This window comes from Rhincodon typus, chromosome 3 (assembly GCF_021869965.1).
Source record: "Rhincodon typus isolate 14 chromosome 3, sRhiTyp1.1, whole genome shotgun sequence".
NCBI lineage: Eukaryota > Metazoa > Chordata > Chondrichthyes > Orectolobiformes > Rhincodontidae > Rhincodon > Rhincodon typus.
This window is the reverse complement of record NC_063334.1, coordinates 119574818-119592415: the sequence shown is the minus strand read 5'-3', so window position 1 is coordinate 119592415 and position 17598 is coordinate 119574818. Positions and strand designations below refer to the sequence as shown.

General features: G+C 43.7%; 1 protein-coding gene across 1 annotated transcript in view; it reads right to left on the bottom strand.

Moving 5' to 3' along the window:
• LOC109938430 (probable ATP-dependent RNA helicase DDX60) overlaps positions 1-17598 on the bottom strand; it is a 144997-nt gene that overhangs the window by 42978 nt on the left and 84421 nt on the right. The window contains exons 22-26 of the mRNA XM_048594078.1: positions 17088-17192; positions 12716-12844; positions 8625-8752; positions 5221-5379; positions 1220-1358 (exon numbers count right to left, since the gene is read on the bottom strand). Of these exons, the coding sequence (XP_048450035.1) occupies positions 1220-1358; positions 5221-5379; positions 8625-8752; positions 12716-12844; positions 17088-17192 (660 nt within the window). The remainder of the gene's footprint in view (positions 1-1219; positions 1359-5220; positions 5380-8624; positions 8753-12715; positions 12845-17087; positions 17193-17598) is intronic.

Genomic DNA, 17598 nt, shown 5'->3' with positions numbered 1-17598 from the left:
AGCAGTGGCTACAAGAGCAGCTCAGAGGGTAAAATCCTGCAGGGAGTAACTCACCTCCTGACTCCCCAAAGCCTGTGCACCATCTACAAGGCACAAGTCAGGAGTGTGATGGAATACTCCCCACTTGCCTGGATGGATGTAGCTTCAACAATACTTCAGTAGTTTGACACCATCCAGAACAAAGCAGCCCGCTTGATTGGCACTACATCCACAAGCATCAACTCCCTCCACCACCGACGCTCAGTACCAGCAGTGTGTACCAATTACAAGATGCACTGCAGAAATTCACCAAAGATCCTTTGACTGCACCTTCCAAACCCACGACCATTTCCATCTAGCAGGACAAGGGCAGAAGATACATGGGAACACCAGCACCTACAAGTTCCCCTCCAAACCATTCACCATCCTGACTTGGAACTATATCACTGCACCTTTACTATCGCTGGGTCAAAATCCTGGAATTCCCTTCCTAATGAGCCAACCTACAGCACATGGACTGCTGAGGTTCAAGAAGGTAGCTCACCGCACGTTCTCAAGGGCAGCTAGGGATGGGCAATTAATGCTGACCTGGCCAGTGATGCCCAGATTCCACAAATGAATTTAAGAAAAAAACTCTGACCAAAGCGAACTGGAAGCAGCTACTTGCAGGAAGATCAGAGCCATTAGAAAGTACCTGGATCTGCACCTGGAGTGCTATAATCTGCAATGGTATGGCTCCTGTGCTAGAAGATGAGGTTAACATGGGAAAGGCTAGAAATGGACTAAGCCAGAAACAATGGGCTGGGTTGGGTTCTGTGTGATAACGTTCCTGTTTTTTTTTATTCACTCATGGGAGGTGGGTGTCACTGGTGAGACCAACAGTAATTGCCCATTGCTAATTGCCCAGAGAGCAATTAAAGAATTAACCACATTGCTGGAGTCAAAGCAGACCAGGTTAGGGCTTCGGATTTCTTTCTATAAAGGGAGTTAGTGAACCAGATGGGTTTTTCTAAAAGTCAGTAATGGTTGACATTAAAACATTTTTGTGCCCTATTTTATTGAACACACATTTCATCATCTGTCATTGTGGGCTTTGAACCCAGACTCCCTGAACAATAGGCTTGAGATTCTGGATTCCTCATCCAGTGTGGCAACCAGCCCTGCACCACCTCCTCTGGCCCTATCAACAGTTCCATGTGCGGTGTGAGATGTCTTACTTCAGCAAGATCTAACCCAATACCTGTTCATCTGTCGTTGAAATCTCTGCAAAAGTACAGCCTGGAGGCAGCTCACAAAGTTTCCGGTATTTTTGCTCTAACGTGTTGTATTCAGTACGGTAAAGTACGAGTTGCTCACTTTGCTTTCTGGTGAGGTCAGTCCTTTTGAAATAAAAATAAAGAAAGAACCTGGTGACCAATGATCCAAGGTGAGGAATTGAAGCCAGCAGTTTTGGTGGTTGAGAATTATGAGGGATCTGTAGTGATCCACAACAGTGTTAGGCACCTGGGATCATGTCCAAATCCAATAAGTTGAACACACAATTCAAACTGATCCTCACAGTGCAAGACTGAAGTATGCTGCATGGATAGCAGTGTTATCTTTTGGATATGGCATTAAACAGGGCCTGTCTATCCTTTAGGGCAGCAATAAAGGATGCTGTGAACCAAACACAAAGTGCTGGAGAAGCTCAGCAGGTCTGGCAACACCTATGGAGACAGAAGCAGAGTTAGCATTTTGATAGGAGGAAATTTAGAGTTCATGGAGTCAGAGTCACAGAGATATACAGCATGGAAATAGAGTCTTTGGTCCAATGCATCCACATCAACCATACTCCCAAATTAAACTAGTCCCTCTTGCCTGCTTTTAACCCATATCGCTCTAAAACCTTTTCCATTCATGTACCTGTCCAAATGTTTTTTAAATGTTGAAATTGTCCTGTGCCTACCACTTCTTCCGGCAGTTCTCAGAGCCAACCTCAGAGTTGCCCCTCATGTCCCTTTTAAATCTTTCCCCTCTCACCTTAAAAATATGCCCTCTAGTTTTGAACTGCCCCACCATAGGGAAAGACATTGGCTATTCACCTATCTCTGCCCCTCATGATCTTATAAATCTCTGTAAGGTCACCCCTCAACCTCCAATGCTCCAGTGAAAAAAGTCCCAGCTATCCAGCCTCTTCCTTAAAAGGGATAAACGATAGCTCCATACAAAAAGCAAATTTCTGAAGGAGGGGGTCCACATGAGATTTCCAAGAATAATCCCAGGGATGAAGGGCTTGTCATTTGAGGAGCGGTTGAGGACTCTGGGTCTGTACTCAATGGAGTTTAGAAAGATGAGGGTGGGATCTGATTGAAACTTACAAAATACTGAGAGGCCTGGATAGAGTGGACATAGAGAAGATGTTTCCACTAGTAGGAGAAACTAGGACCCAAGGGCACAGCCTCAGAGTGAAGGGACGACCCTTTAGAACTGAGGAGGAGTTTCTTCATCCAGAGGGTGGTGAATCTTTGGAACTCATTGCAAAAGAGGGCTGTGGAAGCCAAGCTGTTGAGTGTATTTAAGACAGAGATAGATAGGTTCTCAATTAGTTATTGGATCAAGGGTTATGTGGAGAAGTCAGGAGAATGGGGTTGTCCCAACCAAGAAGGGTCTAGGCCCGAAACGTCAGCCTTCCTGCTCCTATGATGTTGCTTGGCCTGCTGTGTTCATCCAGCTCTACACCTTGTTATGTCAACTTTCCTGCTCCTCTGATGCTGCCTGGCCTGCTGTGTTCCATCAGCCCCACACTGTGTTATCTCTGACTCCAGCATCGGCAGTTCGTACTATCTGATTGTTTACTTGTTGGCTGAGTGAAAGAGACCTTAAAGCATTAATCTGTGATACAGAGGGACATTATTTACAGTCATAGAGTCATAGAGTTGTACAGCACAGAAACGGACCTTTTGCTCCAACTCGTCCATGCCGACCAGATATCCTAAATTAACCTAGTCCCATTTGCCGTATACCCATGCAGATGCCTTTTAAATGTTGTAATTGTACCAGCCTCCACCATTTCCTCTGGCAGCTCATTCCATACACACACCACCCTCTGCTTGAAAAAGTTGCCTATTAGGTCCCTTTTAAATCTTTCCCTTCTCATCTTAAACCTATGCCCCTTAGTTTTAGACTCCCCTACTATGGGGAAAAGACCCTTGTTTTTCACCCAATCCATGCCCCTCAAGATTTTATAAACCTCTATAAGGTCATCCCTCAGCATCAGGGAAAATAGTTCTGAGGAAGGGTCACCGAACCCAAAACGTTAACTTTGATTTTTTTTCTTCACAGATGCTGCCAGACCTGCTGAGCTTTTCCAGCAACTTTGTTTTTGTTCCAGCCGATTCAGCCTCTCCCTGTAGATCAAACCCCCGTCGCCCCGGCATACTGTGTTTGAAGGAAGATTGGAATGTGGATAACGAGCTGCTAACAGTATAAAGTAATCAACGTGTTCATATACTTCACAGTTTTGCTACGGACGAGTGAGTAAGGGAGACCTCTTGTTGTTTTACTTGAATAAACCAATTGTGAAAACCAACACTCAATCTCCAGCAGTTAATTGCTTAGTAGCGAAGACAACAGTTTCAAATTCAATATGACTCTTCTTCAGTTCTGAAGATTCATACCAGACTTGAAACGTTAACTTGGTTTCTCTCTCCACATATACTGCCAGTCTTGTTGAGATCCCCCAGCATTCTCTGTGTTTATTTCAGATTTCCAGCATCGTCAGTATTTTTCTTTTATTTAAGGACATTTAACATTATTTTGAAGAGAAGGAGGAGATTTCCCCAGCGTCCTGGCCAATTCCTATTTATTGACCAAGTGACCAGGCAGTATCAGAGGAACAGGAAAGCTGACGTTTCGGGTCGGGACCCTTCCTCAGAAAGGTTCCAACCCGAAACGTCAGCTTTCCTGCTCCTCTGATGCTGCCTGGCCTGCTGTGTTCATCCAGCTCCACACTGTGTTATCTCAAACTCCAGTATCGGCAGTTCTTACTATCTCTATTTATTGACCAATATCCCTAAAAACAGGACATTATCGTGTTTCTGTTCGTGGAACAGAGATCTGCATTTGAAAAGTGCTTTTTCAAAGACCATGAAGCACTTTGGGGGACCCCAAGGTTATGAAAGGAGCTGTATGGAAATGCATGTTGTGGGTTAAAGTTCTCCCCAAAAGGATAGCACAAGTAACCGTGCAGCATCTCCCTCAAGGAGTGCAGCATTTCCCTAGTTTTAGTTTCTAAAAATTCATTCATAGAATGCAGATGTTGCTTGCTGGGCCAGTGTTTATTAATCCCTAATTGCCCAGAGGCAGTTAAGAGCCAACTACATTTCTGTGGACTTGGAGTCACACACAAGATAGATCAGGTAAAGAAAGCTTTTAATTTCACAGAAGGACAATAGTGAACCAGATAGATTTTTCTGACAATTGACAATGGTTTCATGGTCATCATTAGACTGATAATTCCAGATTCTTATTGAATTCAAATTCGACTATCTGCCGTGGTGGGATTTGAGTATCTGATTTGGCATTTGATCCCTTCTGACACCATAAAACCATAAGGTACAGGAGCAGAATTAGGCCATTTCACCCATCGAGTCTGCTCTGCCATTCGATCGTGGCTGGTATGTTTCTCAACCCCATTCTCCTGATTTCTCCACATAACCCTTGATCCATTTACTAATTGAGAAGTTATCTATCTCTGTCTTAAATACACCCAACGGCTTGGCTTCCACAGCCCTCTGTAGCCATGAGTTCCAAAGATTCACCACCCTCTGGATGAAGAAACTCCTCCTCAGTTCTAAAGGGTCGTCCCTTCACTCTGAGGCTGTGCCCTTGGGTCCTAGTCTCTCCTACTAGTGGAAACATCTTCTCTATGTCCACTCTATCCAGGCCTCTCAGTATTTTGTAAATTTCAATCAGATCCCACCCTCATCTTTCTAAACTTCATTGAGTACAGAGCCAGAGTCCTCAACCACTCCTCAAATGACAAGCCCTTCATCCCTGGGATTATTCTTGGAAATCTCATGTGGACCCCCTCCTTTGCCAGCGCATCCTTCCTTAGAGATGGAGCCCAAAACTACTGACTGAGTCAGTGCTCCCACTACATTCACCAACATCATCACATTGTGACCAAAACTGGGCACCGTTTTAATTTGCAATGCTGGAAGGGATGTAGGGATGAAATCTGTCTTTGATAAAAAGACTTACGAGGTATCTTCTTTCTCCAGGTGTTTCGACAGCTTCCGCAGTTTGTTTTCCAATTTCTGTTTCTCCTTCATGTCATTTGGCTTCCTTTTGCTCTTCGCCTTTTCCAACAAATGAACCAACAGCTCACCAGCAAATCGCTCAACCAAATCAATGTCAAATCTACAACAGCAAAAAGACAAAACAGCATTTGAAACTAATATTACACTGTGTTAGCGGCAGCAAGGGATGGTGGAGAGCTGGAGAATGGAACAGTTTCCATTCAGGGTGGCCCGGTGGCTCAGTGGTTAGCACTGCTGCCTCATAGCGCCAGGGACCTCTGTTCAGTTCCAGCCTCGGTTGACTGGCTGAGAGAATGATGCACATTCTCTCTGTGCCTGTGCGGGTTTCCTCCCACAGTCCAAAGATGTGCAGGCAGGAGGACTGGCCATGCCAGATTTCCCCTAGTGTGCAATGTACTTGGATTAGCCATGGGAAATGCAGGATTAGGGTTAGGGAGAGGATGGATCTGGCTGGGGTGCTCTGTGGAGGATTGATGTGGACTTGATGGGCCCAATGACTTACTTGCACACTGTAGGGATCCTATGAATGTAAAGGGGTAGCTCACATTTCTACAGTGCCTTTTTTACAACCTGTGGGAATCCTAAAGCATTTTACAGCCAATCAATGCTCACAGTACAAGGGAGGGGTGTGAATCTGCCCAGAGAGCTCTTCAGAAGACCCAGGAAATTCATCCATTGGGCGGTCTGTCAGGAAACATCATCGTCCATTGGAACCCCCTTATCTCCCCATCCTCATCCTGATAGGAGGGAAATGGTGCATCTCCAATCATGGACTGGTACTCTCCTGTTCTTGTTGCAGATAGGTTCGTCATTGGCAACAAACTTGGGAATCCAGAGAAGGGTCACCAGGCTGATCCTGCATATGGGGGGAGTGTCTTATGAGGACAGGTTGAGTAGATTGGCCCTGTGATCATTGGCATTTAGAAGAATGAGAGACTAACTTGTTGAAACATAGAAGATTCTTAGGGGAAGGTTCTGAGGAAGGGTCACCAGACTCAAAATGTTAACTTTGTTTTTTTCCTTCACAGATGCTGCCAGACTTGCTGAGCTTTCCCAGCAACTTTGTTTTTGTTCCAAGATTCTCAGGGGACTTGACAAAGTAGATGAAGAACGATTGTTTCCCCTTGTGGGAGAGTTTAAGATCAGGGGGTACAATTGCAGAATAAGCGGTCACACATTTAACACACAGATGAAGAGGAATTTCATCTCTTAGGGGCTCGTGAAACTGTAGAATTCTTCACCACTGAGAGAGCTGTCGAGGCTGGGTCATTGAGTATCCTCAAGGCCGAGATAGACAGATGTTTAATCAGTAAGTGACTCAGAAAGCTATGGGGAAAAGGCAGGAAAGTGGAGCTGAGGGTTATTAGATTAGCCATGATCTCACTGACTGGTGATGTAATTTCAATGGGCTGAATGGCCTACTTCTGCTCCTATGTCCTGTGGTCTGGGTGAAACAAGCTCTGACTGGAGAAGCAGAAAGCAGTTGGTAAGAAAGTGGTAGCAATGAGGCACTTGCAAGTGAAGACATTATCCAGGGAACGGGGACAGCGGATTGTGGTTGGGATGGTGGGGTGGGGGTGGGGGGGGGGGGGGGGGGGGGGGGGGGGGGGTTGCGGGGGATGTGTTTGGTGCTGTTGCTTGTGTTGAGCCTGGGATTGGGAGCTGCCTCGTGCCAAGGATGAGTGACCATGGGTTGGTGAGTGGCCATTCTAGCCAGGGCTTTTGCTAAATCTAGGGTTTCCCTCTGTCAGGTTCAGAGCAGGGTGGAGTGGATATTAGAACATAGAACATAGAACAGTACAGCACAGTACCAGCCCTTCAGCCTATGATATTGTGCCGACCTATTATCCCACTCTAAGATCAATCTACCCTGCATACCCTACATTTTACTATCCTCCATGTGCCTATCCAAGAGTCGCTTAAATGTCCTTAAAGTATCTAACTCCACTACCACTGCCGACAGCGCATTCCACACACCCACCACCCTCTGTGTAAAGAACCTACCTCTGACATCTCCCCTATACCTTCCTCCAATCACCTTAAAATTATGCCACCTCTTAACAGTCATTTCCACCCTGGGAAAAAGTCTCTGGCTATCCACTGTATCTATGCCTCTCATCATCTTGTACACCTCTATCAAGTCACCTCTCATCCTTCTTCGCTCCAATGAGAACAGCCCTAACTCCCTCAACCTTTCCTCATAAGACCTGACCTCCAGTCCAGGCAGCATCCTGGTAAATCTCTGCACCCTCTCTAAAGCTTCCACATCCTTCCTATAATGAGGCGACCAGAACTCAGCACAATATTCCAAGTATAAGAAGGGTCTGAAGAAGGGTCTAGGCCCGAAACGTTAGCCTTCCTGCTCCTCTGATGCTGCCTGGCCTGCTGTGTTCATCCAGCTCTACACCTTATTATCTCACAATATTCCAAGTGTGGTCTAACCAGGGTTTTATAGAGCTGCAGCATAACTGAGCCACCATGCTGCCTCCATGTGGGCGATTGTGGAACAAGACGTCAAAGTTTTCATGCAAGGATCGCAGATTTAAAACAGAGATGAGAAGAAATTACTTCTCTAAAGGGTCGTGAATCTGTGGAATTCACTCCCTCAGAGTGCGGTGGATACTGAATAAATTTAAGAAGGAGACAGACAGATTTTAAATGAGTAACAGGTTATGGAGATTGGGCAGGAAAGTAGAGTTGAGACTGAGATGGGATCAGTCGTGATTGTATTAAACGGCAGAGAACACTTGAGGAGCTGAATGGCCTGCTCTTGCTTCTAGTTCTTACGTTGTTGGGGGGATTTCTGCAAACCTGCCCCTGATGTTATGATGGACCAGCTGCCAAAGCCCCACAGAAATCCAGGCTCCATACGCATTGTGAAATAAGCCTTGTGTTTTTTCAAAGAGTGTAATCATTTCCTTACAGCACAGCAGCAATTCCATTATGGGGAGGTGATGGCCGAGTGGTATTATCGCTGGACTGTTAGTCCAGAGATCCCTGATAATGTTCTGGGGACCTGGGTTCGAATCCAGCCACGGCAGATGGTAGAATTTGAATTCAATGAAAATATCTGGAATTAAGAATCTAATGATGACCATGAATCCATTGCCAATTGTCATTTAAAAAAACACATCTGGTTCCCTAATGCCCTTTAGGGAAGGAAAGTGCCATCCTTACCTGGTCTGGCCTACATGTGACTCCAGACTCACAGCAATGTGGTTGATTCTGAACTGCCCTCTGGACAATTAGGGATGGATGATAAATGCTGCCTGGCCAGCAATGTCCTCATCCCATTAATGAATAGAAAAAAAAAGTTACCACCAGTGATAGTCCAAAGGTACTTACGCAAAAAATAAAGCAGGTAACAAATCCATCTTTTGTAGTGTTTCAACCAGAAGTGGAAAGTTTCTTTTCTCACTGTCCTGAAATGTCCTTTCAGCTTCCGGGTTCAGTAAAAGCAACACACCTTCCGCCTGGGGTAAACAGCACAGACAATTCATGGTTTTGATGCAGTGAAGTGTGAGGGGACACATTGGTCAGAAGAACATTGAAAGGCAATATAACATAGGGGACAAAATTCTAAAGGGACTGCAGGAGCAGAGGTACCTGAGTGTCTACATGCACAAATCATTGAAGGGGGAAGGACAGGTGGAGGTAGCGGTTAATAAAGTACATAGCGTCCTTGGCTTTACTCATAGGGGTACAAGAGCAAGGAGGTGATGTTGAACTTGTCTATATTACTTGGTGGACCTCAACTGGAGTGTTGTGTACAGTTCATGGCACCGCATTATAGGAAAGATGAGAACGCATTGGAGAGGGTGAAGAAGCAAGTAACAAGAATTGATCTAGGAATGAGAAACTTCAGTGATGAGAATGAATTGAAGAAAGTGGAACTGTTCTCCTTGGAGAGGAGAAGGCTGAGAGGAGATTTAGTGGAGCTTTTTTTTAAAATTGTGAGTTATCTGGGTAGAGTAAAATGGGTTTGTAAAATGATCAAGAACAAGAGGACATAGATTTATAGTAATCTGCAGAAGAAATAATGGTAATACAAGGAAAAACTTTTCAGTGAGTAGTTAGGGCCTGGAATACACTGTCTGGAAATGTGGCGAATGCAGATTCAATTCAGGCATTCAGGAGGGCATTGGATGATTTAGGAGCAAGTTACTACAGATGCTGGAATCTGTACTGAAAACAACAAATGCTGGAGTTCACAGCAGGTCAGACAGCATCTGTGGAGAGAAAGCAAGCTAACGTTTCGAGTCTAGATGACTCTTCATCAGAGCTAAAGCATCTTTACTCGAAACGTCCCCTCTCTCCATGGATGCTGCCTGGCCCGCTGTGATCTCCAGCATTTTTGTTTTCAGTCAGCTTTACATGGTTATTTGGTTAAAAATAGTGTGTAAGGATATGAGGATAAAGCAGGAGATTAACTAGATTATGGTGTTCTTCTGTAGAGCTGGTGTAGGCACAATGGGCCGAATGGCCTCCTTCCGTGCGGTAACAATTTTGTGATGCATAGCAATATGGCATTTCCAACCAGCAATCCTGAAGAGATGGGCCTTGTCTTTACTAGACCTTTGGACACCCAAAATACACAAGAAACCAAAGTCCATCTATCTTTTCCTATCTTAGGAGTCATATGATACAATACAATATGAATTAGAAGCAAGAATAAGCTACTCGTCTTATATAACCTATTCAATTGTTCAATAAACTCATAGGTGATCTGATTGTGGTCTCAACTTCACATCCAACAAACACACTATGACCTCCTCATTGGTCAAGAATCTATCAATCTCTGGTATCAAAAAATAGTTAAGGATATTGCCTCCACATCAATCCTAGCAAGAAAACTCCACAGACTCATGACCCTTTGAGCAAAATAATTTTCTTCAAATTTCCATCTTAAATTATTTAAGGCACCAATTCTAGTTGAGCTGTTTTCCCAAATGTTTCATCATATGGAACAATGGAATGGTTACAGCACAGCTACAGACCATTCAGCCTGCTGTACCCATTCTGGCCCTCTGCAACTCACATCATCTCACTCCCAAATCCCTTTCCATTCAATCTTGCAAAGAGTTTCTTTTCTCTGTCTGCCAAGAATCCAATTTCAAAAAAAAACTGAAAGAACTGCAGATGCTGGAAATCAGAAACGAAAACAGAAATTGCTGGAGAAAGTCAGCACGTCTGTGGAGAAAGAAATCAGAGTTAACATTTTGGGCCCTGTGGCCCTTCTTCAGAATTGGAAGTCCCTGTCTAGCTGCTACAGAGTAAAATCTCAGATTTTCAACCTGACAATCCCTGTCTTGCTGCTATATCAAAAAAGTAGTTCTGAAGAAGGGTCACAGGACCCCAAAATATTAACACTGATTTCTCTTTACAGATGCTGCCAGACCTGCTGAGCTTTTCCAGCAATTTCTGTTTCTGTTTCCAATTTCGAAAGCCTCTGTAAAATCTGACTCTAACATACTCGCAGGAATTGCAGTCCAGACCCTAAATGCTCGCTGCATAACAAGATTGCTGCTATCCTATTCAGGTTCCTGTGTGCATCAGAAAGCAGAACAATAGTAAGAGATCTGTGGAGGAAAATAAAAGCCTATTAAAGGCAAATGCTAAGATGTTGGCTAGAAATTATCCAAACTGTCTTTGAATGATCAGAGATAAAGATAGAGTGGACAGCCAGAGACTTTTTCCTAGGGTGGAGGTAGCTATTACAAGGGGGCATAGTTTTAAAGTGAGGGGAGGTAAATATAGGGGAGACATCAGAGGTAGGTTCTTTACTCAGAGAGTGGTTGGGGCGTGGAATGCATTGCCGGAGAGGGTAGTGGAGTCAGCCACATTAGGGGCATTTAAGCGGCTATTAGATAGGCATATGGATGATAGTATAACGTAGGAGTGGAGGTTAGATAGACCTTAGGTTTAGGGTAAAAGTTCGGCACAACATTGTGGGCCGAAGAGCTTGTACTGTGCTGTACAGTTCTATGTTCTATGAAGTAATGAGATATTGCTGATTTGTGAGATGCAGAGGGACCACACTGAACAAATCACTGGAAACGTTCACATTTCAGAAAGGAATTGACAACGAGAAGGATAAGACATTATTTCCTCTGCTTAGCGAATATAAAACATGGGTATGCAGCATCAGGATAATCATTTAGGACTAAGATGAGGAGAAATCTCTTCACACAAAAGGTTGGATATCTTTGACGTTTTCAACAATCAATGGCCATGGATGCTCCTTCACAGAAGCTTAAATGCACTTACCAACAGGTTCAAGAACAGCTTCTTCCCCATTGTTATTGGACTTTGTCATAAGTCACACAACACCAGATTATAGTCCAAAAGGTTTATTTGAAATCACAAGATTTCAGAGCGTTGCTCCAGCTGCACTCCGAAAGCTTGTGATTTCAAATAACCTTGTTGGACTATAACCTAGTGTCGTGGATTTCTGACCTTGTCCAGCCCAGTCCATCATCAGCACCTCCACATCTTCATTATTGGACTTCTGAATGAACCTCTCAAATTTCAAATCTAATGTTGATCTTGTTTTTTTGAGTACCTTCTTTGCAGCCATAACTTTGTATTCCTCACTCCATTCAATCACTGTATGATCTTTCTAAGGTATGATCAGTCTGTACTGCACGCAAAACAAAACTTTTCACTATACCTAGGTAATGTGACAACAATAAATCAAACTAAATTCATGAATATGTTTGAGATTGGGATGGTCGGAGCTTTGGTCTCTCAGGGAAAGGGAGAGCAGATGGGAAAGTGAAGTTCAAATCCAAATCCAAGCCACAATCATGTTGAATAGCAGAGAAGGCTCAAAGAGCTGAATAGCCTACCCCTTACTCCTACAACTGATATTTTTGGTTCATGTGTATTTCTAAGTAGAAAGAATACACTCATCGGGTAGAAGAGAGATGAAAGGTGGTCTATATTTAATGCAGAGACAAGAATGGGCCTGTTATACTACTCATTCTAGGTGTTGCTACCTAATGGGGAGATGGTGGTGAAGTAGTGACATCCCTTGTTCAGTAATCTAGAGAACACTAATAATCTAGAATAGTTGCAGTACAAATCACACACTGTAGCTGATGAAATTTAAATACAGTGAATTAGTCTGGAATATGACACTACCATGTCTGATGGTGTGTCCATTAAACAATTTTTCGATATATAAGAAATATCTGGTGCACTAATGTCCTTCAGGGAAAAAAATCTGCCGTCCTTACTTTGTCTGGCCTAATTGTGACTCCAGACCCACAGCCAATGGGGGTGGCACATATTTGTCCTTCAAAATGGTCTTGTGAACCATTCAGTTCAAGGGCACTTGGGGATGGCTGACAAATACTGGTCTTGCCAGTGAGGCCCACATCCCACGGGAAAAAAAAACACATTGAAGCAATGACTTTGACAATGAGAAAACCTACTTTGTCTTTCCATCCTGCTTCCAACCATCCTGCAAATTCTTTCTTCAGGTCAGCTTCATATTCCCTCACATCGCTCTTCCTGATGATGACTTTGTTCTTGAATGACTTGTACTCCTCGGGCTCAAACTCCTGCAATAAAACCAATATCATAAACGAGAGGTAAAGACCATATTGAGAAGAGAATGAGTCTGCTATGGTATAAAGGAGCTGGAAGAGGGTTTGGAAATCAATAAGAGAATCCTGAGCATTGCTGACAAAAGACATAGCGGCAAAATCTTTCATCTTGTATTCGTTAGGACAATTCATAGGATACAAATTTATAGGGACAGTAGTTAGACTGTGACAGGAGATAGTTGGCAAGTGGTCGTTGATTGGTTGAGGGATTCCCATGCTGAAGGCACTCGTTAAAGATGACTGTCAGTTAACTGCAAGCTTTGTTGAAATTCTAAACTAGGAATATTAACTCTGATTGCTCAAGGCATACTCAATGAAGCAGCTAATTTTGTTGAGTTGAACAGGATGCAGCTTCTTTAGCATAGTTCTTACATCTGCAAAGAACAGGGGTCTGCGTGCTAATCTACGCAGCGTTCAGTACATGAAAGTGCATTACCCTGGAAGTCTGACAGACAATTTTAAATTAGTTGCTAGCACAATTCTTCACACACTCACAACAACTTGGCAAAATTTGCAGAATCACATCTAGCATTGGATAGTGTACTGCAGGTTTTGTAAGTGCAGCTGGTTGGGTTTGGTTAGTAATGTTTGACTCAATTGGTCAGTCTTTATGATATAGGCTACATACTTGGCATCCCATCAGCACTGAAATTCACATATCATCTTTCTAATTTTATCATTTGATGGCAACATCCTTTTAGTGGTGAACACCCCTCATATTACGACTGCAGAAAAACAACTGGTATCATCTTCAGAAGAAGTGTTATTTTCTGTAGAAGGGTCCCGACCCAAAACGTCAACTTTCCTGCTCCTCTGGTGCTGCCTGATCTGCTGTGTTCCTTCAGCTCCACTCTGTGTTATCTTTGACTCCAGCATGTGCAGTTCTTACTACCTGTAAGCTAGTGTCATCTGTTGTTCAAACCTCAGTGTCTCTCCATGGCAACACCTCTAGCAATCAGAATCCATTCAGCAACCAATCAGCACTCTCCTGTTTTTTGATTATTTTTTCCCCCCCTCTTAAATTGGTTTAGGGTCCTGGCAAGTGCAACTTGAAAAGCATTGACCAAATCTTTATTGTTTCAGCAAAACTTACCTTCTGCACGACCAAGCAATGACAAATGGAATCTTGCTGGAATGTTAATGTTGGTTATGAATTCCACTTGACTTGAATTTTAGTTCTTGTTGTGATTTGAATGAAGAGAGGGAGGAGAAAAGTATCAGGTGGAAAATCAAGCAAACTCAGCAAGCCCGCCAACCACAGCACCCCTCAACCAAAACGGTGGGGTCAGGTATCAATTTGAAGATTGGTGCCTTGGAGAAACCAGGATCAGTTTTTTTTTTAACAGAACATCTGTGGACACTAGCAATCTGATGACGAATGCCAACTGCATTGGTTCACCTTCTATTTGTTCAATCTGTGCATGGGCAACATTTTAAAACTTAATAAAAACTCTACTCTGATAGTGAAGGACCGGCGATATATTTCCAAGTCAGGATGGTGAGTGGCTTGGAGGGGAGCTTGCAGGCGGTGGTGTTCCCCTGTATCCGTTGCCTTTGTCCTTCTGGATGGAAGTGGTCAAGGGCTCGGAAGGTGCTGTCTGAGGATCTTTGGTGAGTTGCTGCAACACACCTTGTAGATAGCACACATTGTTGCGACTGTGTGTTGATGGTGGAGAGAGGGAGGGTGACACCAATCAAGTGGCTGCTTTGAACTAGATATGGTCAAGTTTCTTGAACACTGTTGGAGCTGAAGCCATCCAAGATAGTGGGGAGCATTCCATCACACATCAAGGAAGAAGTCACTTTGGACAATGCAACATTTCTTCAGTTATTGTGCTCCAAGACTCTGTGTTGAGATTGTGCACACATGACCTATTTGATCTTAATAGGCTTTGAATTTCATAGAATCATAGAATCTTTACAGTGTGGAAACAGGCCATTTGATCCATCAAGTCCATACCAGCACTCTGAAGAGCATCCCACCCAGACCCAGCCCCCTACCTTGTAATCCTGCATTTCCCATGGCTAATCCACCTGACCTAAACACATCCCTGGACTCTATGGATAATTTAGCACAGCCAATCCACATAACCTGCACGTCTTTGGACTGTGGGAGGAAACCGGAGCACGCGGAGGAAACCCATGCAGACACAGGGAGAAAGTGAAAACTCCACACGGACAGTTGCCCGAGGGTGGAATCAAACCCGGGTCCCTGACGATGTGAGGCAGCTGTGCCTCGATGTGCCAGCAATGTACATGTTAATGTTAATCAGGCCGTTTCTGTGTCTGGAACAGTGCGGGTGGGGGGTGGGTGATTCCAGAGGAGCAGCACTGAACCCTGATGGTTGCCATCCAAGAGGCAAAAAAGAAACAGCTGCCATTGTGCTGAATGTCCTCTCTCTCCCTCTACAGTAAATTCTAAGTTTTGGACATTTCTGTGACATTCTGTTTTAAGATAATGTACCTGAACCACTGTAGATTCATACGCTTTTTTTTAGTTTTCATCCCAAAATGTGTTGTTTTTAAAAGGACTGCTACAGATAAACTGTGGACTTAGGTTCTTAACTTTCTGGAAAATCCCTGTGTGAAACCCCGGGACTGTCACATGTATAATCTGTCAGGAAAACCTCAAAAGGGGACAGACCTAACAAGAAGAGAAAATGAGGGAGGGCTAACTATCTTTCCCTTTCTCAGCAGAAAGCCATCTCTTACAGGCAAGTGTGTTTTGCCCTCCAGCAATATAGAAATACAGGGCCTAAGAAGATAGTTTCAAATCTCCCAGAGTGGACTAGTGGGACTGAGTGCTCTCATGTATATTGGCTTGCATTCAAATATCAGTGCGCTGTGACAGAGTAAGTCCAAGAACTGTCCCCTGATTAACCCTGTGTAACAGGATTATACAAGTAAAACCCTCTTCTGCTCTGTGTGCCACAAACCCATTTATAGAAAAGAGATCAGGAAAAAGGAATTCGAATCAGCCTACAAAACCATGAATCACAACATCAGTCGCACTGAAAACTTTGACTGCAACATCCTCAATGTTCAACTATTCACCGTTCATCAACAATTCAAAATCTGACCTGCATATATGTTTTCTTTTTTAACTTGCATCTTTTTCAGATTCAAGTCTTAACTCTAATCTTTGTCTTTGCATAGTGTCCTACTGATTCCTCTACTGCTCAGTAATGAATAAACTCATTCATGGTTAATTTAAGAAAGCCTGATTAAACTGACTCCTTGAAAAATATAAGTGCAGTTGTGTCTGGGAGAACTGTACACACAAGATAAGCGATCCTTTTTGAATTAACCTTGTTGTGATACACTAGGAGGTAGGAACACAGGAACTGAAGTAGACCATTCAGCCCCTTGAACATGTTCCATTATTATATCATGGCTGATCTGACAGTATATACCTGCCTTGGCCCCTATCCTTTAATATATTTGATTAACAAGAATTTATCTGTCTCAGATTTAAAATTAAACAACTGATCCAGCATCCACTGCCATTTGCGGAAGACAGTTCCAAACTTCACCTACTCTTTGTATGTGGAAGTGTTTCCTAACATCGCTTCTGAACTGTCTGGGCCTAATTCTCAGATCATGCCCCCTAGTTCTCGAAGCTCAAACCAGTGGAAATTGTTTATCTTTATCTATCTTGTTTTATTCTTCATTCTTTGAAGGCTTTGATCAGATCAACCCTTGACCTTTTAACTTCTAGAGAAAACAGGCGTAATTTGTAAAATCTGTCCTCATAACTTAACCTCCGAAGTCCAGGTCTCATTCTTGTAAGCCTACATTGTACTCTGTCCAAGGCCAATATGTCTTTCCTAAGGTGGGATGCCCAGATCTGCTCACAGTGCTCCAAGTGGGGTCTAACAGGGTTTTGTTAAACTGCAGCATAACTTTTGTATGTTTACACTCCAGGCCTCTAGATTTAAAGACCACCATTTCAAGTTGGGGGTTGGGGGGGAAGTGATATTTAGAATTCCATCACGATGTTGGGCGGGGCTGGCTGTGCCAGCATTTAATAGCCATCCATAACTGTCCAAGGGGTAGTTAGAGTGAACGAGTGAAAAAAAGAGGAGCTGCTCCAACCCTCCTTGCCCTGGGAGGTTAACGACTTTAGGGACCCTATCTGGGACCGTAACAAATTGAAAAACCTCTCCCTGGGTCTGGCCTGAACAACTGTTTTACATACCTGTGCTCTGGGCCACTTAGGGAAAACAAAGACCATGGCATCATAGAGCCTGAGACATTCAGATGGTGTAAGTGCAAGGTCTGATGGAATTCCATAATCTTGAATCTGAAAGACAAGAGGTACCTTGTTTATAATTGCCACCAGACACGTTAGGATACACAATGTCGCTAAGTAAGAAGGAAAGCATAGAACTAGGAGCAGAAGTAGGCCATTCAGCCCTTCAAGCCTGCTCCACCTTTCAATATGATCATGGCTGATCTCATCTCAGCCTCAACTCCACTTTCCTGCCCACTCTCCATAACCCTTCAACCCGTTACTAATTAAAAATCTGTCCATCTCCTCCTTAAGTTCATTCAGCGTCCCAGCATGCACCGCTCTTGGAATAGTGAATTCCGCTGATTCTTGACACTTTGAGAGAAGTAATTCTTCCTCATCTCTGCCACCCCTTATCCAAAAACTGTGACCTCTCAGTTTACTTTGCCCCACAAGGGGAAACGTCCTCTCTACATCC